This window comes from Falco cherrug, chromosome 4 (genome assembly GCF_023634085.1).
Source record: "Falco cherrug isolate bFalChe1 chromosome 4, bFalChe1.pri, whole genome shotgun sequence".
Taxonomy (NCBI): domain Eukaryota; kingdom Metazoa; phylum Chordata; class Aves; order Falconiformes; family Falconidae; genus Falco; species Falco cherrug.
Genome location: NC_073700.1, coordinates 26,192,897 through 26,217,273, shown reverse-complemented (window position 1 = coordinate 26,217,273; position 24,377 = coordinate 26,192,897). Strand labels below are relative to the sequence as shown.

The window sequence follows — 24,377 nt, the reverse complement described above, 5'->3', positions numbered from 1 at the left end:
TACCTTTTATACAGGGACAATATGCCCTTCTCCGTGCCTGCAAAGGAAGTGGGAAGATAAGCAGATCCCTGCTAACAAGCTGGGAGTGAGAGCTGTCTCATGATTTTGGACATTATTCAAGCACTGATGCTGGATAGGCATTCCTCCCTAGTTCAGGCAGACTGCATCCCACTGCTTGTACCTGGTTTCCCTAAGCATCCCCATGGATGCAGTAGGGACTGGACTGTGGAAGGAGACTACAAAAAGACCTTCCAGTTCTTCTCCAGCAAGGTGGGCTTCAAAAGCCCAGCTGAGCAAGCAGTCCCCATAACCGATTTGATTATTTTTAGCAGTCTGGTGAATGGCAGAGCAAGGACAGTATATTCTGAAAGGTATTTCTGTGCCTGCCTGAATGTTGAAGAGTTGAGTGCAGGTGTGAGTTGCTGTCAGAGCCCTGTGGTCTCTGGAGGGAGGTGACTGAGGGGTGTAAGCATAGAGTCCTAGAGCAGGGGACTCCTGATGGGAGCATGAGTCAGCTGCGGAGGGAGGGCCTTCACAGGGAGTCAAGACCTGTCCAAAGGCAGGGGTGGTTTTAGCAGTGGAGGGGGCAGTCTTAAAACCCTGCCCAGAAGGCAGGCTGGTCTTGATGGCTCCGCAGCTCATGCAGCTTGTTCTGTTTTTCAGGATGAGCTCTCCCACATTAATGCTCGGCTCAACATGGGCATCCTTGGATGTGAGTATGCATGTGCTTTTCTCCTCTCAGGCTGGGTTTGGGGTGATGTCCCAATGAGCCCTTTTAGGTGAGGTCACAGATACGCAAAGTAACAGTTGTCTTTGGGTGCAGCAGTATTTTGTTCACAGGGCCAGCGCTGCTGCAGGAAGAAAATACTGGTGGGAGAGTTTGCCAGAAGCACTGGCTGAAGGGGAACTCACAGCGCTGCAGGGTTATTAGCTGCTGGGGAGGGATGTCAGATGGGCTCTGCATCTCTGGCCTCCCTAAGTCCAGCCTGGGAGCTGCATTAGGGAGATGAGTCCCGAAGCTCGAAGCGTTAAGTCAATGAGCGTGGGTGGGACACAAAATCTTCCAGCCAGACTGGGAGGGTCTCACAGTTCCTTCTGGCCTGCAACAATGTGAAGCGCAAGGAGCACCTGCCAGGCCAGTGCAGGGAGCTGTGTCCCCTCCGAACTCAGCGTGACATGGCGCAGCACTGTTCTCCCACCTCTCACCTGCCCTCTTGTTTCTGTAGCCTATGATCCTCAGCAGATCTTCAAGTGCAAGGGGACCTTTGTGGGACACCAGGGCCCTGTCTGGTGTTTGTGCGTTTACTCCATAGGAGACTTGCTCTTCAGTGGCTCTTCAGACAAAACCATTAAGGTAAGAGCTTGCCTCTTCTGTATATCTTCTGCATTTGAAAATGTGCTTCAGGTGGGACAGAAGTGGAGTTGCAGTTTGGGGGTGGGGGGATGTCACTTCCCAAAGAATCTTAAATGATTCTTTGCAATTATAGCTGGGCAAAATTCTCTGTAAGGAAATGTTATGTGATAGTGAGATTGAGAAAGAAACAGTGGTTTTTGCAAAGCCCTGATTAGAATCTCCTTCCTGCTGCTGGTGGTTTTGCTTTATATGGTGTTTAGGGCATTCAAACCTATTTGGCTTCTGATTTTATTTTCCCTTGTTATAAAAAGCCATCTTAGAAAAAAAATATTTTTCCCTGATCAGATGTGTCCTTTTTCCATTTTATGGCGTGTTTGTTTTTCTTTGTCCTGTTTTCAGTAACTCGAACTGACAGCACTGCTCCATTGCAACCTAAACAACAGTTCCCAGTGTCACCGCACTGGCTGCTGGTGGCTGCTGGCTGGGCTGGGGAGCCACGTGGGCTACCACAACTAGCCCTGCCGGGAGCAGAGCTTTGGTTTAGTCTTTGAGTCTTTGGTCTTTGAGCGACAGCAAGAGCCACGCAGAAGAAAATGGGCATTGCTGTACTTTATTGAAAGAAAACAGCTCTCTCCCCTGTCCTGGGTCCTCTGGGCACCATGTTCCTGTGTTCCCTCTTGAGAGAGTGGTGTGTGCCCAGTGGGGAAAACCTTTGCAGTGGCAGAGGAGGCTGTGCTGTGCCATTGGAGCCCTAGGGCAGGGTGTGAATTGCTAAAGGAGGAGTCTGAGAGCTCCTTTCTCCGAATCCCTGTGTTCTGCTGGCCTGGGCTGTGAAAGGCAGAGCTGGAGAGGGCTGAAGTGTGCTGCTTTGCTGTCCAGTGTCTCATTAACTTCAACCTGACCCTTTGCAGTAAATTTCCTTTCCTAGACAAGCTTATCTCTGTCTGGGAGCCCGGAAGGCAGGTGCCCAGGTGACAGCCTGTTTCCTTGTTTCGGTGCTTTTGTGGCTTTGCTGACATCCTGGCCGGGACCCCAGCTGCTCTGTCTGCCGGCGTGTGACCCTTTGCTGACTTGTGTTTCCTGTTAGGTGTGGGATACCTGTACTACATACAAGTGCCAAAAGACCTTGGAGGGTCATGATGGAATTGTACTGGCTCTCTGCATCCAGGGGTGAGTGGAGAGGGGCGCCTGCCCCTGCAGGAGAGCAGGGGGAGAGCACTGGGGCTCCTGAGCATGTCCTTCTGATTCCCATCCTTGGTCCTCGACATGCCAAGGTTGTGCATGAGAGGCACATCTCGCCTCTTTTTGCTCTTGAAAAATCGACAAAGCGAGTATCTCTTTGGCCTCCTCTGCTGTCCTGGCTTCCTTCCCCCGTCACCAGCAGGGTGCCTGGCCTCCTGCTCAAAGGACCAATCCAGCCTGGCCTCCCCACGAGACCTGGGCTCCGCTCCAGGCGTTGGTGTATTTAGTCTTGGCCCAGCGAGGCCGTGGGAGTGCAGCTCCTCGCCCAGCACGGTGCCTGGGAACGAGCTGGGACCCTGCATGCGTTGCTCTCCCTTGCTGACCTCCTTTTGTTTTCTGGTGACATTACAGGAACAAGCTGTACAGCGGCTCTGCTGACTGCACCATAATTGTGAGTACCCAGGACCCCTGCTCTGCTTCGCAGTTGGGATGTGAGATCTACCGGCCAGCCTCAGGCTGGTGTAGAGCAGGGACCTGCATCCCTTTTTCTATAAGGCTCTTCAGCTGCCAGTGGCGTAAGACTGATAACCCGTGTGTGCTTTACCCACTGCGTTCAGCCAAGTCTCTCATGGGTTGGATTTGGGTGTTCCCTGCAGGCTGGATTTCCCGCTCCTGCTCCAGTGTGGTGAGCAGGAGGCTGGTGCTCAGCGCTGGGGCAGGGTGGTCAGTCCTGATCAGGCCAGGATAGTGGCTCGTACAAAAGGGCCTGTGTTTTTACCTGTGTGCGATTGCCTGCCTCCAGAGGCAAAGAGGAAGGGCTTCAGTACAATGCCCTCATGGGCACTCTTCTCCTCCTTTGCAGGTCTGGGATATTCAAAACCTGCAGAAAGTGAACACGATCCGAGCACATGACAATCCTGTTTGCACTTTGGTTTCCTCGCACAACATGCTGTTCAGCGGCTCTCTCAAAGCTATCAAGGTAGAGCTCTGGGGTGACTCCTCTCGGTCTGGTTGGGGACCAGTTGTTAGCAGCAGTATCCAAACAAGAAGAAAAGCGGCATTTTGGTCTGTAGGTGACCTTGTTACTATGCTTTTCTGAGCTCTACAGAAGAAGCACAGCTACACAGAGCAGCCAGTGCTGCAGAGGTTTAGCCCGTGCTCTGTGCCGAAACCAAAAGATGTTCTGGGATTTTGTTTCTACTAACTGTGAAAACCTGAGACTGCAAGTGGAGTATCATGGCAGTTCCTGAGTATGTGTGTCCTTGGGCCTCCAACAGACCTACTCAGACCATTTGGAATTGGTCTGGGGTCCAGAATTGGCTGGGAATTCAGGCTGCCTGTTTTGAAACCCCCTCCAAAGGTTCTTGAATCTGCATCCTGTACCTAAAGCATGCAGAAATCAGGGAACAGCTTTGCAAGTTGCCCTTTAGAGCCTTGGCTAGATTCCCTTGCTTCTGCTTCCAGCTCCTGGTGAGAGGCTTATGGGACCGTCCATCTGTAAGAGGGTGCATGCTCTTTTCTTTATCTGGGGCCTGGAGTGGTTCAGTTATCTAGAGGAGCACTCAGGGCTGGAAGAGCAAGGAGATGGCACTAAGCAGAAGAAGAACTTGGGGCCTTTTGTTTTTGTTGTCTTCAGCCACCTTCTGCCAGATGAGCCAAGCAGGCCAGCAGTGCTGCTTGGAGTGGTGAGTTCAGATGGGTGAGCTCTGTCAGTCCCTGCGTGCTGGGGGTTTTGGCCACGGTTTCCTGGGAGCTGTGGGAATGGAGCTTTCTGTGGGCAGGCTGGGAGTGGAAGTCCAGAGCAGTTCTTACTGTAGATCTGGTTTTAAGTTTGTCAAGCCTGTGGCTCTGCCAGGGATAATGCAGTCTCCAAGCTGGCTCTCCCAGGTCCCCAGGGAACATGTTTGTTAAGCATAGTTATTGTGTGTTTTATCTGCAAGTCAGTGGGTCCAGGCGATTCCCCCCCGGGGAGGAGAGCCAACCCAAGGTTCCCCATTGTGAGCTGTTAGGGCCTTGTGCTGGCTGGCTGGGCAGCACCTGGCCTCGAGCTAGAGGCTGACCTGTTCTGCCCCATCGCTGCCCGGTCCCACTGAGACTCTCCTGTCTGTCTGTGTTGGTGCTTTCCACAGGTCTGGGATATTGTAGGTACCGAGCTCAAACTGAAGAAGGAGCTGACAGGTCTCAATCACTGGGTGCGAGCGCTGGTGGCTTCTCAAAACTATCTCTACAGCGGATCTTACCAAACAATCAAGGTGGGACCCTGAGACTCGTGGCAATTGTAAACCATCAGCCTCTGTCTGTCTGTATTCTGCAGCATGGGTAGGTGGAGCAGGACAAAAGGTAGCTGCTAGGATGTGAAAGCACTGCTGTAGTGTTGCTGACACACTAGATTTTACTGTGCTGATTGCATCTTTGCAGGCACAAAGGCTGGGCTCTGCCTGGTCCTTGGGAGTGCAGCTGCTGGAGGATGCTCGCTAAGATAAAACGCGGCCTCGCAGCCGTGGCACCTCATGCTGCCTCCACAGCTGCCGCAGCGTTATCTGCGCTGACAGTGCTGCTGATAAGAGGAGAAGGTCACTGTCTGGCTGCAGAGTTACCATAAATCTCTATGTGGTTTCTAAAATGCCCTCATCTGTGTTGGCTCAGGCTTTGATGAATAGTTCACCTCTCAGCATCTGGGAGACACAAAGAGAATTTGAAGTTGCCCTCCTCAGTGTTAATAAATCCCTGATAATTTGTCTGCATCAGTTTTTAGTGCTATCAAGGACTGGGTTGTGTGTGCACATGTGTGTGCGTAGTCACACACAAAGGGTGTGACTTTTTCAGCCTGGAAGTTCAAAGCTGCGCAGCTATGCTCAATCAGTAGTCAACATTTCTGGCTGGACAGATTTGTCCTTGAAGATGTGATCTGGGCACACAGGGAGCCAGGCTGACTCCATATGGGGCTGGAGAATTGCTTCAAGGGAGCTCCCTCCTGGAGAGGAGTCCTTGCACGGGTCTCATCTTGCCTTTGCTTTGGCATCTCTTTCAGATCTGGGACATCCGCAACTTGGAGTGTGTCCACGTGCTGCAGACGTCAGGAGGCAGCGTCTACTCCATCGCTGTGACAAACCACCACATTGTGTGTGGCACCTACGAGAACCTCATCCATGTAAGGGCTGTGGGGTTTGATGCATTTGTCGGCTTGAGGCAGGGGGCGAGGGGCAAGGAGGTGGGCACCTGGCTCTGCCTGTCCCCTTTATGGCAAACACGGAGCGTGGGTGCACAGCACCCACCCTAGAAGTGCGCATGGAGGTGGAAGCACCTCTTGGAGGAGAAGTTGGTGGCCTGCAGCCCAGTGCCATCTCCGAGCCCTGCGCTCCTCCCGCAGGTCTGGGATATAGAGACAAAGGAACAAGTCCGCACGCTGACCGGGCACGTGGGTACAGTCTATGCCCTCGCTGTCATCTCCACGCCGGATCAAACCAAAGTCTTCAGTGCATCGTATGACCGGTCTCTCAGGGTACGTGTCTGGGGCTGTGCAACTGCATCTGTGTGTTTGTTAAAACACAGACAGCCTTGAGGGAAGGAAGGACAGGGGTTCCTCATCCCTGCATGCCACAGGGCCTCGTATTTAATTTCTGTCCCCGGGCTTGAACCCTGTGGCACGTGGCGTGGCACGCGGCATGCCCCCTTCCTTGCCAGTGCTCGGGGTTGTGCCAGAGCACCGTGCTGTCCACTTGGTTCACCCTCCCCTGTGCCCACAGGTGTGGAGCATGGACAACATGATCTGTACTCAGACGCTGCTGCGACACCAGGGTAGCGTCACCGCCCTCGCAGTCTCCAGGGGCCGCCTCTTCTCTGGCGCCGTGGACAGCACTGTAAAGGTCAGTTTCCTCAGGCTTCTCAACGTTGGTTTGGTCTCTTCCAGTACTAGAACTAGGGCATTAAAGGAGTTAGGAGGTGTCTTCAAAGAAACAAGAGGATGGTTCTCAATGGGTGGGAGGTTTAAATCCTGACAGAGGGTGTTGTGGATGTTGGAGGCCCAAAGGGAAGCTCCAAAGGGGGTGAAGAGAAACCCACAGAGCTGCTCAGAAGTCACTGCCATGGGTTCCTGTTGTCTCTTCTCCGCAGGTCTGGACGTGCTAGCGAGAGTGCCACACTAGTCCTGCACACTGAAAGACCAAAAACTCCTCCCCTCCGTCGGCCTGCTGGGTGACTAACACCACTATGAAGTAACTGCTGCAGCTCCTCTCCGCACCGACCACTGCCTGCTGCTGCCCATCGGCCGGTTCCCCCACCCGCAAGGACCACGGCTGGCAGCTCTCAGGATGGCTCTGGCCCACGGATGCTCCAAATGTTCCCTCAGATCCGCCATACATGTTTGGAAATGCAGAGGAAGCCATTCTGGTGCCAGCACCTTCTGCACAGCCAAGTGCCCTCCTCTGCCTGCGTCCCCCGAGCTGGGGAGCATCCTGTGGGGCCAGGGCTGGGCGGAGCTGGGCAGCCCCATGGGGCACCGGTGCAGACGCAGTGCAGCCTTGGCCAGTGATGGGACTGAACAGTTCAGCCTGTGAGCCAGCCGGGCCGGGGAGGTGACGCTGGGAGGCTGGTCCCCTTGTAGATGGTAGAACTGAGCATTAGGCCTTGCCCTGGGTTGGGACCCCGAACCTTTTCTGTCTCTAGTATTTAATTTTACTGCCAAGATGTCAGGCTGATCTGTCTGGGAAGAGGTGTTTTCTTGAGTAGCCAGGTACGATTTTTATGCCACAGCTAGTTCTCAAATAACACAAGCCCATTGTTCACCACCCTGTAATAATGGTCTCCACATTAAAGAGAAAAACCCTCCGTTGCATTTTTACTCACATTTTCTACTGTTTTTAAGATTGTAATATAGATTTGATTATTTCTTCATTGACAATAAAAGTGGAAAGAGTTGTTCCTGGCCGGCGTGAGTTATTGCAGGCTCCTGGGGGAGCCAGTGGCCAGCACGGGTCCTGCGGCAGCTCCTGCATCCAGCCTGTGCTTGGCCACCCCGGAGCGGCGGGCACGGCCACAGCACTGCTGTGAAAAATGGGGCGCAGGGACTGGGCACCTCTGGGGAAAGAGTAGTTCCCAGCCAGCCAGGCTGCCACACACCCTGCAGCACCGGCACCCAGCCTGGCCCAGGCAGGGGCACCCCAAGGGCGGCCTCAGACCACGCAGCAAGACACGACCACACCGAAGAGCCCGTGCCCACGGTGCCAGCACGGCCCGGGACCCGCCCCGGCCGCCCGCCAGCCCCAGCCCCAGCTGCGCAGCGGGAGTCGTTGCACGTACCAGCTGATGTTTTCTGGACACAGACAGTGGTGGCAGCGTGGCAGGGGTTTTATTTTTTTATTTTTCTTTAAATATTTGTTGCCAGACTTCGTATAGGAGCAAACTTCTTCACAGCATCACGAGCCATCTACTATTCAGAATAGGAAGAATAAGACGAGTAGAGGTGAAATCTAAGCACAGAAGAGCAGGGAGAAGCACCAAGATGCATAGCTTGACAGATGGGATACGATACAGAGTCCATAACTTAATCATAAAAAATATATATATGTATATATCCATCATGTAGAACTTTATGGATTTTTTTTTTTTAGATACATATTTTTTTTCTTTTCAACAGATATTTTCAGGCGGGTGATTTTTTTTTTTGTTATTTTTAAAGTCTTTTTGTTGTTTTTTTTTTTTTAAAAGAAATTTCAAAGTTGTGCCAAACACATCTGGATCAGCGACCACAACGGGAGAGACGGGGCGGCGGGGGAGAGAGAAGGGGGGGAGAGGGAAGGAGGAAGGCGAAGGGAGAGACCACTCTGTACGTCTCAAGAAAAGAAAGGAACAGCAACACTTCGTTTTGAAACCACAAGCAAAAAATGCATTCATCAGGACTCAAGCGACTGAACCAGACTCCAACTCCAGTTTATACATGAATATACAGCGGTGCGTCCCGCAGAACGCACGCGAGCACACGCACCCCCGCGTGCACACACACACACCCCCACACACGCGCACACCAAACAAATGCTTAAAAAGAAAAAAATTAAACCAGAACCTGAAGACACTCCAACAGAAATGAAACACCTCCAGTATAAGAATTAACAAAAACCTCCATAAAACAAGGCACATCCTTTGAGTTCTTAACGGTGTAAAAATAAAGACGCGACACTGAATCCCAACGGAAAGACCCGAACAGAACTGCTTGCACGTACCTTCCACCCAGAGAAAAGGTAAATATTGTGCTACTCTTAGAATGAGTTTGCCACAAGACACACAGCTTAGTATAATCTAATAGTTTTTCTCAAGCTAAAATCCAGTTTTCTCTTGATTTCTTTTAAACTGCTTTATATATAATTGCTAATATTTTTAAATCTTTTAAATATATATTTGTTAAAGTTTATTCTTTTTATTTTTTTTGGGGTGGGGGAAATTGGTTTATATCTTTTTTTTTTTTTCTTCCCCTCCAATAAATTAATACTTCTTTATAGCTTATCACCGTCCTCTCCCCTGGCAGGGAGGGGCCGGGCAGGGGCACGTCCCGCTGCCCCCCGCCCGCGCCGCCGAGGGCCCCAAGACGGGGCGTTCGCTCCCCGCTTTGCCACCACCGTCACCCAAACCCCGTGGCCGAGGCGAAGCCCTGGCGAAGGGGAGCCCCACGGCTGGGCCCCCGTGCCCCTCGGGCAGCAGCATCCCTCCCTGGGGCAGCCCCCAGCCTGCTGCGATCCTGCGCCCTGCCCATCCCCAGCCAACAACAACGGAAAAAGAAAGAACCATTAAAAAGGAAAAATTAAAAAAAAAGAGGAGAAAAGAAACCCAAGTGCATTTGCCCACCCGGACCCGCCACCAGCACGGCCACCAGCCAGCACCGCCGGGGCCACCGCACCGGGCAGGGCTTGTGCTACATTCGGGCCGCGGCAACGCGCGGCACCGGGGCCGGCAGGGCATGGGCACAGCGACGGCCACCGGGCAGGTAGGGCGAGAAACCCCCCCGGAGCCCCGGCAGGGAGGTGTTTCGGTCCGGGGTGTGTTGCTTTGTTTCTTCTGTTGGTTTTTTTGTTTTTGTTTTTTTTTTTTGCTTCTGCAAAAGGGAGTCCTGCCAGAGCCGGCGCCGAGTCCGTGAGCACAATCCTGAGGTATCTTCTTCTTTGTGCAAACCCCGAGGGACGGGATGTCCAGGAGGGGACGGCTGTACAAGGGGGACGGGGGGAGGGCGGTGGGGCCGGGGGGTCGTGGATCGTTGTGCCCTTGTGCCCACGTAAGCCCTGAGGTTCGCGGGGCCCTGGCGCCCCTCACTCCAGCATGGCATCCAGCTGGTCCGCCAGGTCGTCGAACATGCTGCCGATGTCGTCCAAAATGCTCACGGTGCTCTTTGACTCCACGGTCGAGCTGGGCGAGTGGCGGGGATGAGTCAGTGCCACGCACGGGACAGTGGCACTGCACGGCCCCCCTGCCCCACAGCCCACACGTCCAGCTCTGCTCAGCGCCGTGGCCCCAGCGTCCCCTCCCCAGGGCCACTGCATGGCTGGGGCCAGCCCAGCCGCAGGATGCTCCAGCTCAGTGTCCCCTCTCCAGGGCAGCCCCCAGCACACACGCACACCCAGGTCCCCCTGCCCATGCTGCTCTGACACGGTGTCCCCCAGCATCAACCCTCCAACACAGCTCCAGCCAGGGCCCTGGGATGCTCTAGCACAGCATGCTCCCAGCACAGCCCCATTCCCACCGTGGTGGCACAGCCTGATCCCCTGCCCACGATGCCCATGCGCCCCTGACCCCCGCCATCCCCATGCAGACCAGTGGCACAGCATAACCCTGTGCCCTCCCCACAGCACCCCCCGCCACCGCCCTGCGCCTCCTTACTCTGCTGCCTGACTGTCCTCCTGCTTGATCTTCTCTTCCACCGCCTGCAGCGCCGCGGCCAGGGACGCACTCGTCTCCTCCAGCTTCTGTTGCACCAGCTCAGGGCCGGCGCTGTCGACGGAGGGCCCAGCGATGGCGGAACGAGGCGGCTTCACTGGCACCTGCTGGGGCTGCGCACTGGGCGAGAGGGGCTTGGCGGGGCTGGAGCAGAGCGAGGGCGGCGTGCTGGACGGCTTGGCGGCGGTGGCACCCAGCTGCCGGGCAGGGGACGGGGGCCGGTGTGGAGCTGGCGCTCACCGACTGGATGGCAGCGTGGGGCTTGGGGGGCTTGGGTGCCGTGGGGGGTGGTGCAGGCTTGGGGGACACGGGGGGCGGCGTGCCATGGACCCGCTTCACCTCTGCAGAGAGAAGGGAGAGGGGCAGAAGGGTGACAGGGCTGTGGGATCCCCAGTGTCCACCCCGGGGGTCTCCCGTCCCAGCCAGGGGGGATGGCAGGGCACCTACCTGGGCTGCCGGGGCTCGGGATGGGCACTTTTTTGGGGATGGGCACCGGTGGCCCAGGCACCTTCTGGGGCGGCTGCATCAGCACGGGCTTGGGGGACACCGGCGGCTTGAAGGGCTTCTTGGGCTCAGCAGGCGGCGGGGCGTACTCGGGGCCATCGGGGCGGGCGGTGGGCAGCGGCGTGGGGGGTGGCTCAGCCCCACTCATCTCGGAGGCCGGCCGCCGCTTGACGGTGCCGGTGCCATTCTGGTAGACAGCGAGTGAGGCCGGCTCCAGCGTCGGCTCCTTGTCCTTGGCCTTAGGCCGGCGCTTGACGGTGTCGGACTCGGTGAGGACAAAGCGGACACCGTCCTGCTGGCTCTGCCTGGCCCGAATCCGCCGCTTGAGCGTGGCGCTGGCCTCCACCTTGGCCAGCTCCCCGTGGCGGTGGGCTGGGGACAGCCCCTCACCCGCCTCTCCCCGAGCTGGACCCAGGGGCCGCGGCCGTTGCTTGATGGTGAGGTTGCCCTCCTCGGCGAAGGGAATGCCATCTGGGGAGCCGCCGCGCTCAACCCGCAACCGCTCCCCGGGGCCATCGGCGTCCGCCTCTGCCCGCATGCTGTCAGCACGCTCGCGGCGGGCAGCTGCCACCAGCCCTGGTGACAGGGCCGCTGATGGTCCGGCGCCGGTTCACCACCTCCCCGTCCAGTCCAATAGCCTCCTTGTGCTTGACAGTGGCTAGGACAGTGGCCACGCGGGCACGCTCAGGACTGCCCAGGGGGGCCCCCGGCTGCAGGTAGTAGCCCTCAGGTGCCTTGGCGGGCCCTGGCGCCCCGGCCCCGGGTGGCTTCTGCAGTGCCAGCGCCCGGGCCCCACCACCAATGGAGGACATCTCCAGCATGGCTGCAATGCTGCGCACGCTGCCAGCGCTGCCCGTGTCCACGCTGCCGCCCAGGTCGCTGGCCCGCCGCTGCTCCCGGCGACTCTCCCCCTCAGCGGTGGGGGGGCCCGGCGCCCACCTCACCCTCACCCTCCTTGGGGAAGTCCTCGGCCATGCCGGCGCTGGAGATGGCAGAGCTGGAGCGCTTGGGGGGTGGCGGGGGGGGCCCCTTCTTCTTGGGGCGGACGGCGAAGGACTGGCTCCGGTTGACATTCTTGTCGCCGCCGGCGGGTGCCCGCACCGAGTGGCTGCGCCCGACACGGCGCTGGACGGTGGCATATGGCCCCCGCGTCCGGCACCAGCAGCTCATCCCTCTCCGGCTCACTGTCCGAGGCGGCATAACGGTTCAGGCTGTGAGCGCCCGCTTCTTCGGCCTCCCTGGCTCCTCCTCACCCTCACCTGCCGGCGGCAGGCACAGCACCGGCACCGAGACGGGCAGGACGGGCACCCCTGGGGGCCCCGCCTCGGCCTCAGTGGGCTGTGGCAGGACGTAGGCAAAGCCGCGGTGGGTGGGCGACTGGGGCAGGGAGCGGGGCGACGCGGGGCGCTCACCCGGCGGCAGCAGCTGCGGGGTGGGCTTCACCTTGGCGGTAGCGTGGGGTGCTGGCAGGCCCTGCGGGGAGGGGGGTCGTGGCTTGCCGGGGGTCTGCGGTGGCGTCAGCTGCCCGGCCGAGGGCGAGAAGGGCTGTCGGGGCTTGCCAGGCACCGGCGGCACGCTGGCACGCTTGACGGGGTGGCCGTGCCGGGGCGGGCGCCCCTCCTTGGGTGGTGCAGGGGGACCCTCACCGGCCCCCTCCGCCAGGTACTCTTGGCTCTTGGAGATGGCAGAGGCAGGGGGGGTGCGCGGGCCATCCCCCAGCAGCTCCTGCGAGCTGCTCATCAGCCTGGTGCGTCCACCCAGCCCCGGGGGCGAGCGGTAGCTGGGGGCTGCGGTGTTCACGGCCTTCTCGGGGGGCTCCTCAGGGGCTTCACCGGTCATGGCCACCTGCAGCTCGCTGCTGAGCTCGCTGTCCTGGAAGGTGGTCATCTTGGGCGACTGGCACTCGGGTGGCTCCGGCGGGGGGGACTCTATGGCCAGCACCTCCGGGCATGCCGCGGCTGCTGCCTTCCTCTTCAGCGTGCCTGGCTCGTACTTGCCCAGCTCAGCACGCTGCAGCTCCGCCAGCTTCTTCACTGCCAGCATCAGCTTCTTCTGGTGGCCTAGGGGTGGCACGGGGCATCAGCACTGCTGCCATGGGCCAAGGCCACCACAGCCAGCGCCATGGCACAGAACCTTACCCAGCTTGGTGATGCCGATCTCTTGCAAGTCCTCCCAGGTGATGTCGGTGATGAAGTCGATGTTCTCATAGCCATTCTCCACCAGCACCTTGTAGTACTGGGACAGGCCGATCATGGAGAGCCACAGCGCCAGGTTGGCCTTGGGGGGGGGGGGGGGGGGGGGGGGGCGGGGAGGGGGCACAGGGCACAGCTCAGCGCCAGCTGGCAGCAGAGTCTGGCCCTGGCACCCCCCAGTATGGCAGCACTCCTGATACGCGGGTGATCCCACCTCACCGGGGGACAGCCCCAAGGGACTCCCCTTGTCCCTGTGCTCCCAGGGCCATGCCCAGCCCTGGTCCCGTGGGAAGCCCCTTGCTGTGTCCAGCTGATGGGGCAGGGGACACAGTGTCATGTCCATGCGGTGACAGCTAGCACCAGCCATGCCATCCCCGAGTTGCTGGGAGGAGACATGCACAGCTCCGGGACCATGGGACGCAGGCATCGTCTGGTGGTGGTGAACTGACTCCCAGCCTCATCCCCCTGTGCAACCCCCTCCCTGGAGGGGACACGGTGGAGGGGACTAGTTGCCACCTGGGACGTGGCTTCACCATCCCTGGCCCCGTGCAGCCCCTACCGGCTTGTACTCCGGCAGCCACTCGGGGATATTGAGGTTGTTGATCTCAGAGGCGATTTTCTTCCTGTGCCCCGGCTTGGTGACACCGATGGCCGTGAGGTCCTGGGGCAGAGAGGCGGGTCAGTGCTGCTCCATACTGGCCGTGCCTCCCTCCCTGCAGCACCGGCCAGCCCCAGCAGCCCCACGGCCTCACCTCTGGCGTCATCCGGCTAATGGTGGTGATGTCGTAGCCAGCATTGATGAAGTTGGGCGCGTAGAGCTGCAGCTGGAACTTACAGAGCCACTGGTACACGGCCTCTGAGCTCTGGGCGAGGGGGACAGCATGGCAGGTCCCTGTCCCCAAGGCTGCCACCCCTGCCTGTTTCCCTCAGGCTGTCCCCACACCCATCCGGGTGCCTGCAGGAGACCCCAGCGGGGAGCCAGCACTGCAGAGGGGCTGCATGGCCCTGTGGCACCCTGGCACGCGCCTGTGCCCTGGGGGTGTGCAGGGGGCTGGTGCCGTGCCGCTGGGGGGGGGGGGCAGCAGCCGCAGGGATGACTCACAGTGCTGGCTCATGGCACAGCACAGCACCCCACAGGCACCGCACCCAGAGCCATGCCAGCCTCGATGGTCGCATCACTGGGCTGCCAAAGCACCTGCAGCTGGGGGTGAGGGGGTCCCACGATGTGGCCATGCCTATGGTCCCTCCCCCAGCACTGTGCTCCACCGTGGGGCTCCCCACGCCACCCCAGTGCTTCCCACTCACCTTCCCCTCCGATGGCGGCTCCATTTTCTTCAGCTGGGGCTCGGCTGGGGGCTGGGGGGCGTACGGGGAGCTGGCCACGCTCTGCGACCTCGACGAACCTGCCGGAGAGGCAGCAGTCAGCAGGGCCGGGGCTGCGCACCCCCGGGCTCGACAAGCGAGTTGGGGAGCCGAGCCCTCGCCACGGGTGGGATGCCACGGCCACGGCCCCCAGGTTGGCAGGGCCAGGGCGGGCACGGGGGAGCAACACCCACCCTGGCACAGCAGCCCCGAGCACCCCGGGTGCCCTGGACACAGGGTCTGCTCCCCTAGAACGGGCAGGGGTATGCAGGGCATCATGCCCCCCTGGGGTGCAGCCCCTACCACCGAATCCTGGTGAGGACTGCACCTGCACCGGGCTCTGCAGGGCGCCCGGCCACCAGCACCACGCTGTGCACAGCTCCCGAGTGTCACAGCACCGCTGGGGCAGCCTGTGCTCCTGCCCCTGCCCACCCACCCAGAGCCAGGCGAGCCCCCAGCCCGGCCGGGGTGTGCAGTGCACCCAGTGCAGCCCCAAGCAGAGGGACCCAGCCGGCCCCCTCCTCCAGAGCGGGTTTCCCTGGCTGCCCACCTCCCCCAGGCAGCGGCCAGAGGGTCCCACTGCCCAAAGCCCTCTGTCCCTACTCCTCTGGCCATGCCACCAACCCGGGACAAGGCTCATCCCACCACTGTGCCCCACAGCGAGGGGCCTGGCTGGGGAGGGCAGGCTGGCATAAGCTGCCTCATCCCCCAGGACCCCCACACAGGCACCTCCAGCTGGTGCCTTTGGCAGCCCTGGGGGTGATGTAGGCTGCCCAGAAATTTCTGCCTCCCATTTCTGATCAGGGCCAGCAAGAGTAGCCCCCTCCCCTCGCTGCAACTGCATCCTCCATGCATGTGTGCATCCGATGCGTGTGTGTGCATCCCCCGCCGCGTGCATGTGTGTGTGTTGTGCATCCTCCTTGCATGTGCATCCTTCTGGCATTTGCATTCCACTTGCGTGGGCACCCTCCTCACATGTGCATCCCTCTGCCATGTGCATCTCCCTCATGTCTGCATCCCACTTGCATGTGCATCTCTCCAACATGTGCTTCCCCCTCCCCTCCCCCCCGGCAACGTCTGCATTCCCCCTCTATGTGTGCATCCCCCCCGCCCTACGTGCATATCCCCCCTTGCCTGGGTTTCTATCCCCTCTGCGTGTGCATCTCCACAGCCCCGGCATCCCCCAACACTCATCCCCCACGTGTGCATCCTCCTCGCACGTGCATCTCCCGTCTGCAACCCCCCCCCGCCCCCCGCCGACACCAGCCTGTGCCTCCCCCACGGCATGGGCACCCCCGCGGCATGGCCATGCTCCCCGCTGCCAGGGCAGCCCCCGCCCGCAGCCCCCTGGATGGCGGTGGCGGAGGGGGGGACCCCAGCTCAGGCTCCGGCGGGGCTGGCGGGGGGCCAGGGAAGGGAAGGGGCCGGGGAGGAGCACTGCCGTCCCCTGCTCGCCCACGCCGCCCCCCGCCCCCCGCGGGGCCCTCACTAACCGAGGCAGGAGAAGGCCTGGCAGCAGCCGAAAGGCGACAGAGTCATTTTTTACCCACACGTTTTTCTTCTGGCGACGGGTGCCGTGGCAATAAAAAAAAAAGACAAATCCCTGGATCCACGGCACGCCCGCGGCAGGGCCAGGGCTCCTCCTGCTCCGGCAGCCGGGCGGCCAGCAGCACGCACCTGCAGGGATGTCCTGCGCCTTGGCCGGCCCATCGCCCACGGCAGACTCTTGCGCAGAAGCCTTCTGGGAAAGGACCGTTGCCAGCAGCTGAAAAACACCCCGGGAAGGGGGGAGACGGAGCAGCCAGGAGTGAGGCAGGCGGCGGGGGCCGGTGGGCGCATGCCACGGGTGCTGCGGGTGCTTCGGGTGCTGCGGCGGCCACCCCGCCGCCAGCCTGGGCGCGGGTGGGCAGGGAGGGATGCAGCCGGCTCGGGGAGCTGCACAGATGGCACCTGGCAGGCAGCAGGAGCCGGCGGCACCCCGAATGCAGCCCCACGCGTGCCTGGCACAGGTTGCCGGCGTTGGCTGGGAGGCCCTCCCTGCCCACAAAGCGGAGCCCCCCACGGCCCTCAGCACGCTGCTGGCTCAGGGGTGGGCGCATGCCGTGCCCAGCCTGCTCCAGCACAACGCGGGCAGGATGCCAGGGGAGGGGGGCTCACGGGTGTCTCAGCCCCGGCACCGGGTGCTGCCATGGGCAGTGCCCAGCGCACAGGGTGCAACGGGCAACATGCCGGCACCAGCACGCAATGCTGCAGGGGCGTGCAGGGGGCTGTGTGCTGGCAGCGGCAGGCAGGGGCTCTGTGCAGCGTGGAGCTGCAGTGGACAGCATGCTGCTGGCAGCCAGCACGGGGGGCACCGTGCGGTGCGGAGGCACCTGCCGGCAGCAGCAGAGGCACAGCACGTGCGGGCAGCCCCTGCAGCCCAGTGGGACGTGACACCGGGGTCCAGCCAGCAAAGGACACGATGGTGGCTGCCGTTGGTGACAGTAGTGGCTGGTGGCACGCTGGGTGCTGGTAGGACCTCACAGCACCCAGCTGAGCATCGATCCCAGCGGGGAGCAGGGGCAGCTGCCAAGGCAGTAAACACCTGCCCTGGGGCAAGGGCCAGTGCCAGGACTGGAGCCAAGAGCCACTGCAGGCTGGCACAGCCACCTCGGGGCTTGCCTTACCTTGACACCTTCAGAGCCAGCGTGCAGGGCGTGCGCCCCACTGCCCGCGCTCTGCCCGCTCCCCGAGCTGCGGGCAGAGGCCACGCTGCCTGTGCTGCCCAGGCTGCTGCGGTCACCACCTGCGCAGAGAGAGGAGATGCTGTCAGGGCACCGAGCCCCACGGCCGGGCCGGGGAACGCTGCAGCGAAGCCATGCCCTGCCAGAGCCACCACCACATCCTGGGACCTGCTCCCCCCAGGGACAGGAGGGTCCCAGCAGCGCGCACCCACCTGCAAAGGGTTTCCGCAGCACCCAGATTTCCTCCGCGGGAGCTGGCGCAGCCGATCCGCCCTGCGATGGTGAGAGGTGGGATGGGCTCATGTCGGCCCCGCGGGACCCTTGATGGCAGAGCAGAGAGAGCAGCTGTCAGGCATGCATGGCTCGGGCTCCGGCGGTGTGCACGGGGTGAGGCAACCTGTGGCCCCAGGGCCCTTCACTGCTGCACGCAGGGGAAACCCCGCAGCAAAGGTGGGGGGTCCTCAGCCATGCCCAGAGATGTCACTGCTGTCCTGGGGGCCTGTCCCCCCAGACTGCTGGCACAGGGTGACAGTGACCAGCCCTGGGACCTCGTCTTGCAGGGCATCCCCTCACTGCCACCGGCTGGGAATCTGTGGAGGGATTCCCAGTGCCCCAGCTCAGCCTAGGCAGGGGACAAGGACAGCGTCACCCCTGTGCAGAGCAGGATGGGGACATGATCCAGTGCAGAGGAGCAAAGGGAACCAGGAAAACTCAAGCAGGGAAGACCAGAGTCCCCATCGCACTGTCCCCTGGCCAAGATGGCACTGCCCATGCCCCTGCGGCTGCCTGCACCCATCTGGGGTAGGATGTGGGGGCTGCGCAGGGCCTGGCACCGGGTGCTGTCCCCCCTGTGCTCCCCAGGGTGCCCCATGGCAGCCGGCAACACATGGGTGACACCGCAGTGGGTGAGAGGATGCGGCGCTGCCAGCGGGCACGGCTCGAGGGTCACCCCCAAAGCACTGCTGCTCCAGCGGCTCCACCGTGCTGCCCACGTTTGCCGGGTCCTGCTCGCACCGGGGCTGGCCGGGGGCACCCAGCACTGAGCCCGGGGTTTAAAATGGCATCAGATGAGATGGACAACGGCCCGGCCCTGCCGCAGTCCTGCTGCCAGCCACCGGGGAGCCCGGCTCAGCCTGGCCCCAGTGCCGGCCACCAGGCACAGGGCACTGCCACCCTGCCACTGCCAGGGCCGACCTCACTCATCAAGCCGCTCACCCCGTTAGCAGCCAGGCTGTAGCAGGGGGCGGTGGATGATACAAGGTGATAAAGTCACCAAAGGAGCGCGAGGGGGAACGAACTGCCACGCCGCAATCCGGCTGGGATGTCCCTGAGCTGCACGTGCCGCGGCCACACCGAGAGGAGCCCACGCTGCCTGTGCAGGCAAAAGGTTCCGTGCGACCCAGCAGGGAGGGAAAACCTCGGAGAAAAGTTTTGCTCCCCTGTCCCCATCACCAGCATGGCCAGCCTGGTGCTCTCCCATCACAACCTGCCACGCCACCACCACCGGGCACATGCAATAACCCCCCCCCAGCCCCCAGGCAGCCAGTGGCAGCCCCGGTGGGCATGGCACAGGGTGCACCCCTGCAATCCTCCCACCAAATAGCTGCTCTCCGGGCGCTCCCAACACAGAGCCCTACAGCATCCATCACCTGCCCATGCCGTGGGGACAGGCCCCAGGGTTTAGCTGGGCACCGCCTGCGCTAAGCCAGCCCCGAGAGCATCCCCCAGGAAAGCACGCCCGGTGCCGCAGCCCCAGCCCGGCCAGAGTGGCTCGCTGCGTGCTGCACACCTGGCTGCGGGGGCTGCAGCGGGCAAAGGGTCCCTGAACCTGTGGCTCCTGGCTGGGCACCTCACCACCCTGCCCTGCCCCTGGCACCGAGCCTGGGGAGTGCTTTTGGGGGTCCCCATGCACCCAGAGAGGGTGGGCAGGAGAGCAGGGGCTGCGGACAGAGCTTGGACAGCCGGGCACAGCGCTGCCCCCAGCCCTGCCCCACAGGCAGGGACACCAGGGTGATGAGGGGTCGGATGTTGTGGCAGCGGAGCCGTGGGCTGCGGATGCTGCACAGCGCTGGAGAGGGCGTGCAGGGGAGGGGGCCGATGGCATGCATGTGTGCACGCACCCACACGCACACGCCTGCCTGCATGCACACACACATGCACACACCTGCATGCACACACACATGTCCACACGCACACGCACCCACGTGCACGCACTTGCACACGCCTGCACGCACCCGCGTGCAAACACACCACAGCAAGAGGGAGAGAGGCCGAGCAGAAAGAAAAGACTCGATAGACACTTCAAAGGAAAAGAAAGAAATCCATCGAGAGCACGAAGCGAGCGGTGAACTACCTTGTCCATAACGCGGCTCGTCGGCACTGCTAGGGGAGAGCCTGTGATAGCCAAAGGAACTGAAAAGAGTCTGATGGGAATGTGGTGGTGGAGGTGGAGGTGGAGGCAGGGAATGGAACGGATGGGACGAGGCGTCACCGTTTAGCACAGCAGCCCCGTAAGCCGGGAGCGGGATCTTTTGGTACTGTTGGGGGATTGTTACAGTCTCCCATGAACCTGATAATAAAACATAACAAGAGACAAAATGAAAAGAATCAAAATAATAGAGACACGCTTAGCACCGCCAAAAAAAAAAAAAAAAAAAAAAAAAAGGGGAAAAAAGAAAGGAAAAAAAAAAGCAGCAAATGAAAAAAGCAACCAAAGGAACGTGGAGAAGCCAGAACTGAGACCCAACCACTGCGCAGCCGAGCTGAGGAGCAGCAGCAGGAGCTCAGCGCATGGCCCAGCCTGGCGGCAGGGCACAGCCCACGGGCACATCCCGCAGACACCCATGGCTCCCCAGCGGGGCACGGGCACCAGAGCAGCCCTATGCCCGAGCCAGTGGCAGCTTATGGGGCTCCTGCAGCTGCGGGGCTCCCACAGCCGGGCTGCTGGGGGTCCTGCTCCTCGCGACGGCATCCCCGGAGCAGAGGGGCTGCAGGCACAGCTGGGCTGGGGTCTGCAGTGCCAGCATCCCATGCCTGGCCATCCAAGCCCTGGTGCAGCCACCGCCTGCGCCCCACGCTGCTGGCCCGCTGCACAGACCCAGGGCTGCAGGTGGTGGGGTGGCTACGACCCCCCCAGCACTGCTGCGGAGCCAGCTGCATCCCAGGAGCCACGGAGCTCATCCCGCGGTACCGGCACAGGACCCATGGCCGGAGGGAGCCTCTACCCCTGCCTGTCCAGCAGCTCCGCAGCCTGTGTGGCAGTGCCCGGCAGCTGGCAGGCACTCCTGCCGCTGCTCCCTTGGGATCTTCATCAAATGCTGCTGTTCCCTGCCCGTGCCCCACTGATGTGGCTGCCCCCGAGATCGTGTGGGGCTGGGAGGGGAGTGAGATGGTCAGTGTGGGGCCCTTCAATGCCGCCCGCAGAAGCATCAGCCCCATTGTGCTGCTCCTGGCAGCGGGCACAGCACGGGCCATCCCAGGGGACCACGCACACCAGCAGGAGCCTACAGGGATGGGGATGGGGACAGGGACAGGCAGCCGCAGGGCAGGGGAGCAGGATCTGATCCCTGACCAGGGAGAGGATCCCTGTGGGGCAGCGCCGGGTCCCTGGCACCGATGCCCAGCCCTGCTGCTCAGACCCCAAGCACCAGGTCCCGTGTTTGCACCACTGCACCATCTCCTCGGGACCACAGTGACGCCTCCGGCTCTCCCCATGCACCAACCTCCTGCCACCACCACCAATGCCCCCACCAGCCCAAAGCCAGCCTGGCCTTGGGGCTGCCCCGCAAGCACCCTTGGGCTGCCGACACCAGCACCACCTGCACCAGGTGGGCACCGACCCCACACGCCTGATGGGGACACCAGCCCCACATGCACAACGGGGACACTGACCCCACACGCCTGATGGGGACACCAGCCCCACATGCACAACGGGGACACTGACCACACACGCCTGATGGGGACACCAGCCCCACATGCACAATGGGGACACCGACCCCACACGCCTGATGGGGACACCAGCCCCATGCACGTCATGGGGCACTAACCCTACATGCACAACAGGGACACCAGCCCCACACACTTGAAGGCACTGACCCCACATGCATGACGCGGGCATCACCCCAGCTTGGCTTCACCAGCTGCACCCCCAACACCCCCGTCACCGCCAGACCGAAATAGGGTTCCCTGGGGCTGCGTGTTGGGGAGCAGCCCCGTGGGGGGAGGTGGGGGGGGTCGCGGATTATTTGCCTGTTCGTTTGCTTATGGCCTCGACGAGGCTGGAGGGGAAGTAGCCCACACGGTCGTTGCCGGTCCGGTTGTCGTGAATGCAGCCCTTCCAGCGCCCGTCCGCGTGCTGCTCCAGCACCTGCGGGCAGGGGCCGGGTCAGGGGCCGGTGCCACCAGCGGGGTTTCCCCGGCCCCCCCCAGCCGCACTCACGGTGATGACGTCCCCGGCTTTCACGTTGAGGCTGGTCAGGTCGTAGTTGTTGCAATAGTCCTTGATGGCCCGGACCTGCAGCGCGGCGGAGGCGTCTGTGGGGACAGAGCGGAAGCGTCACTGGCCGCCCACCCTGCAAGGACTGTCACCCCCAACCCGGCACCCCCCTGGCCCCCCTACCCCGCAACATCTGCTTGATCTCCTTGCTGGCCTGGCTGGTGGTGAACTGGTTGACGATGTCCAGAGCGGTCTGGTTGTAGGTGTTCCTGACGTGGGCGTTGATCCCGCTCTGCAACGGCACGGAGCGGGCTTGGGAGGAGGCTGCCCCCTGCCACCCTCCAGGACCCCCCCGGCCCACCCCAGGACCAGCAGCTGGAGGGCACAGCTCACTGCCTTGCTGTGTCCCCGACTGGGACCCTCACCCCCATGCCCTGGGAGAGCTGCACACGCTGTTCTGCAACCCTCAGCCGCAGGGTCACTCCCCTCCCGCAGCCTCTCCCTAGGTGGGGGTGCCTGGGGGGCCCTTACATCCAGCAGCAGCCGCACCACGTCTGTCTTGCCGCAGAGGGCCGCCTCGTGCAGCGCCGTGCCCGCCTTGGTTTGCCGGTTGATGTCGATGCCAGCCTGCAGCAGCAGCCTGCAGGCAGACGGCGGAGTCAGCAATGGGGGGGGGGAGGGGGCGCGGACACCCACCGGCGCTGCCCTCCCCACCCGTGGCACCCACCGGATGATGTCAATGTGGCCGTTCTTGGCGGCGAGGTGCAGGGGGCTGGTGCCATTGGGGTCGGTGGCATCCCCTGGCTTGGGCTCCAGCAGCGCAGCACACATGTTGCTGTTCAGGAGCAGTTGGACCACCTGGCTCAGCAAACACAGACGGAGCAGGGCTGCAAGGGCGGCTCAGCCGCCTGCCGGGGCTGTGGCCACCCCAGCCCCCCACCTCCCCTCCCTACTCTTCCCCCTCCTCCAGCAGCCAGAGACCCCCGGCAGCGGTGGCACCGCAGGTCCCCACCACGAGCCATCCCAGGGGCTGCCCTGTGCCCCCGGGCTGCTCCAGCACCCCAGGGACCTCGCTATGCCCCCATCCCCTCCCGCTCTTCCTCTCGGGGGTCCCAGCCCTGTGAGGACTTACCCCGACCCGGCCAAACTCGCATGCCAGGTCCAGGGGCGTCTTCCCCGAATTGTCCATGATGCAGGGGTTGGACTGGTGCTGCAGGAGCATCTCTGACTGCGGAGGAGTGAGATCCCAGCTCAGCGAGGGCAGCGAGGGCAGCACAGCCCCCCAGCCACCACCGCCGGCCCCACCGTACCACGTCGTAGTGCCCGTGCTGTGCTGCCAGGTGCAGGGGGATCTGGCCCTCATCCGACGGGATATTTACAGAGGAACCCGCTTTCAGCACCATTTTCATGGGCTCCTTCTTGCCTTGCCAAGCCGCGTAGTGCAGGGGCCTCATGCCTGCGGGCGTGCAGGACAGCACCTGTCAGCCCCTCGGGCACGCCAACGCACCAGAGGGGCACGGGGCAGGGGGCCACAGCCAGGGCCCAGGGACTCGCCTTTGTTGTCCTTGATGTCCACCGCAGCCTGCGCCTCCAGCAGCAGCGAGATAAGCTCCGTGTTGCCGTTGAGCGCCGCATGGTGCAGAGCCGAGAACCTGGGGACCGGCCACGGTGTCAGGGGTCGTCCCTGTCCCTCCGTAGCCTTGGCAGCATGGCCTCAAGCCTGCAGCCACCACAGCACCCCAGGGCACTCACTCTGCCTCCCACATGCACGTGTCCCTAAGCTCCCCAGGCCACCCCACCTCTACATCCCTCCATGGGCATCCAGAGAAAGAGCTGCCGCAGGGACCATCTGGGGCCGAGGCATGAGCCGGCCGTGTCCCGGCATACAACAAGGGCCAGAGGGTGGGATGTGCCAGGGCAGATGTGGGTTTGCTCTCCAGCTCATCACTTTATTTAGTTTACCCTGGGATGCTGCAGCCACAGGACAGACCCCCCCAGCCCACGTGGTGGGGCACAGGGCTGGGGACGCCGCCGAGCTGGGAGCGGCAGCTGGTGGGTCGGATCAGGGGATGCTGGAGTGAGACGGATGCAGATGAAATGCTCCCTGGGGACGCTGAGACCCGATGGAGCTGGAGGTGATGGGCAAGACAAGCACGGGGCGGGGGTCCCACCCAGGGGACTGCTGACCCACTTCCTCCAGCCTGGCCCTAGCGGCATGACCACGGGCACCGTCGCAAGGCAGGGGGCCCAGGCTGCCAGATGGCAGCGGTGCCCCTGTCTGCTGCTGGGTCTTGCCATAGGGTGGGGAAAGCCCCCAGCCCTGCACCCCGCTCTGCTTTCGCAGCACCCGGCATCGGCTGAGCCAGGAGGCTCACTGCTGGGAAGCAGGCCAGGAGCTGACCTACTTGCTGCTGCCGCCGGCAGCATCCTCCACGCGGCTGCGCTGGTGCCCGCCACCCCACTGCTCCGGGTCCTGGGCACACACAGCATCCCCGTCCCATCCCCAGGGACACCCCAGTGTCACCGAAGCACAGGAACAGGCTGCGGACCCCAGCGGGACCTGCCAGCCCCCACAGCTGCCCAGTGCCCGAGAGGCAGACAGTAGGGCAGCGATCCCATCTGCCCCCCATCACCAAGACCCCCAGCTGAGGCAGGAGGACGCATCCCCACCCGGGACCACACTCCAGCCACCACGTTCCCCACGG

General features: G+C 62.0%; 2 protein-coding genes across 6 annotated transcripts in view; one reads left to right on the top strand and one right to left on the bottom strand.

Annotated features, from left to right (window-relative positions):
- Positions 1 to 7,453, top strand: part of TRAF7 (TNF receptor associated factor 7) — a 35,954-nt gene extending 28,501 nt beyond the window's left edge. For all 5 annotated transcript variants that reach the window (XM_055708816.1, XM_014284032.3, XM_055708817.1 and 2 more), the window contains 10 exons: positions 664 to 712; positions 1,227 to 1,354; positions 2,442 to 2,524; positions 2,948 to 2,987; positions 3,399 to 3,515; positions 4,666 to 4,788; positions 5,568 to 5,687; positions 5,907 to 6,038; positions 6,283 to 6,402; positions 6,650 to 7,453. In XM_055708816.1, the coding sequence (XP_055564791.1) occupies positions 664 to 712; positions 1,227 to 1,354; positions 2,442 to 2,524; positions 2,948 to 2,987; positions 3,399 to 3,515; positions 4,666 to 4,788; positions 5,568 to 5,687; positions 5,907 to 6,038; positions 6,283 to 6,402; positions 6,650 to 6,664 (927 nt within the window). In that variant the 3' untranslated portion in view covers positions 6,665 to 7,453. The remainder of the gene's footprint in view (positions 1 to 663; positions 713 to 1,226; positions 1,355 to 2,441; positions 2,525 to 2,947; positions 2,988 to 3,398; positions 3,516 to 4,665; positions 4,789 to 5,567; positions 5,688 to 5,906; positions 6,039 to 6,282; positions 6,403 to 6,649) is intronic.
- Positions 7,454 to 7,877: 424 nt separating this feature from the next.
- The window catches only part of CASKIN1 (CASK interacting protein 1), a 33,940-nt gene continuing 17,440 nt past the window's right edge, over positions 7,878 to 24,377 (bottom strand). The window contains 24 exon segments of the mRNA XM_055710083.1: positions 7,878 to 9,928; positions 10,400 to 10,671; positions 10,673 to 10,797; positions 10,904 to 11,537; positions 11,539 to 11,889; positions 11,891 to 12,106; positions 12,108 to 12,179; positions 12,182 to 13,020; positions 13,099 to 13,237; positions 13,712 to 13,813; positions 13,905 to 14,015; positions 14,458 to 14,555; positions 16,192 to 16,279; positions 17,181 to 17,299; positions 17,450 to 17,557; positions 19,591 to 19,806; positions 21,486 to 21,603; positions 21,676 to 21,770; positions 21,856 to 21,964; positions 22,204 to 22,312; positions 22,400 to 22,530; positions 22,805 to 22,900; positions 22,983 to 23,128; positions 23,227 to 23,324. Coding sequence (XP_055566058.1) covers positions 9,832 to 9,928; positions 10,400 to 10,671; positions 10,673 to 10,797; positions 10,904 to 11,537; positions 11,539 to 11,889; positions 11,891 to 12,106; positions 12,108 to 12,179; positions 12,182 to 13,020; positions 13,099 to 13,237; positions 13,712 to 13,813; positions 13,905 to 14,015; positions 14,458 to 14,555; positions 16,192 to 16,279; positions 17,181 to 17,299; positions 17,450 to 17,557; positions 19,591 to 19,806; positions 21,486 to 21,603; positions 21,676 to 21,770; positions 21,856 to 21,964; positions 22,204 to 22,312; positions 22,400 to 22,530; positions 22,805 to 22,900; positions 22,983 to 23,128; positions 23,227 to 23,324 — 4,489 coding nt within the window. The 3' untranslated portion in view covers positions 7,878 to 9,831.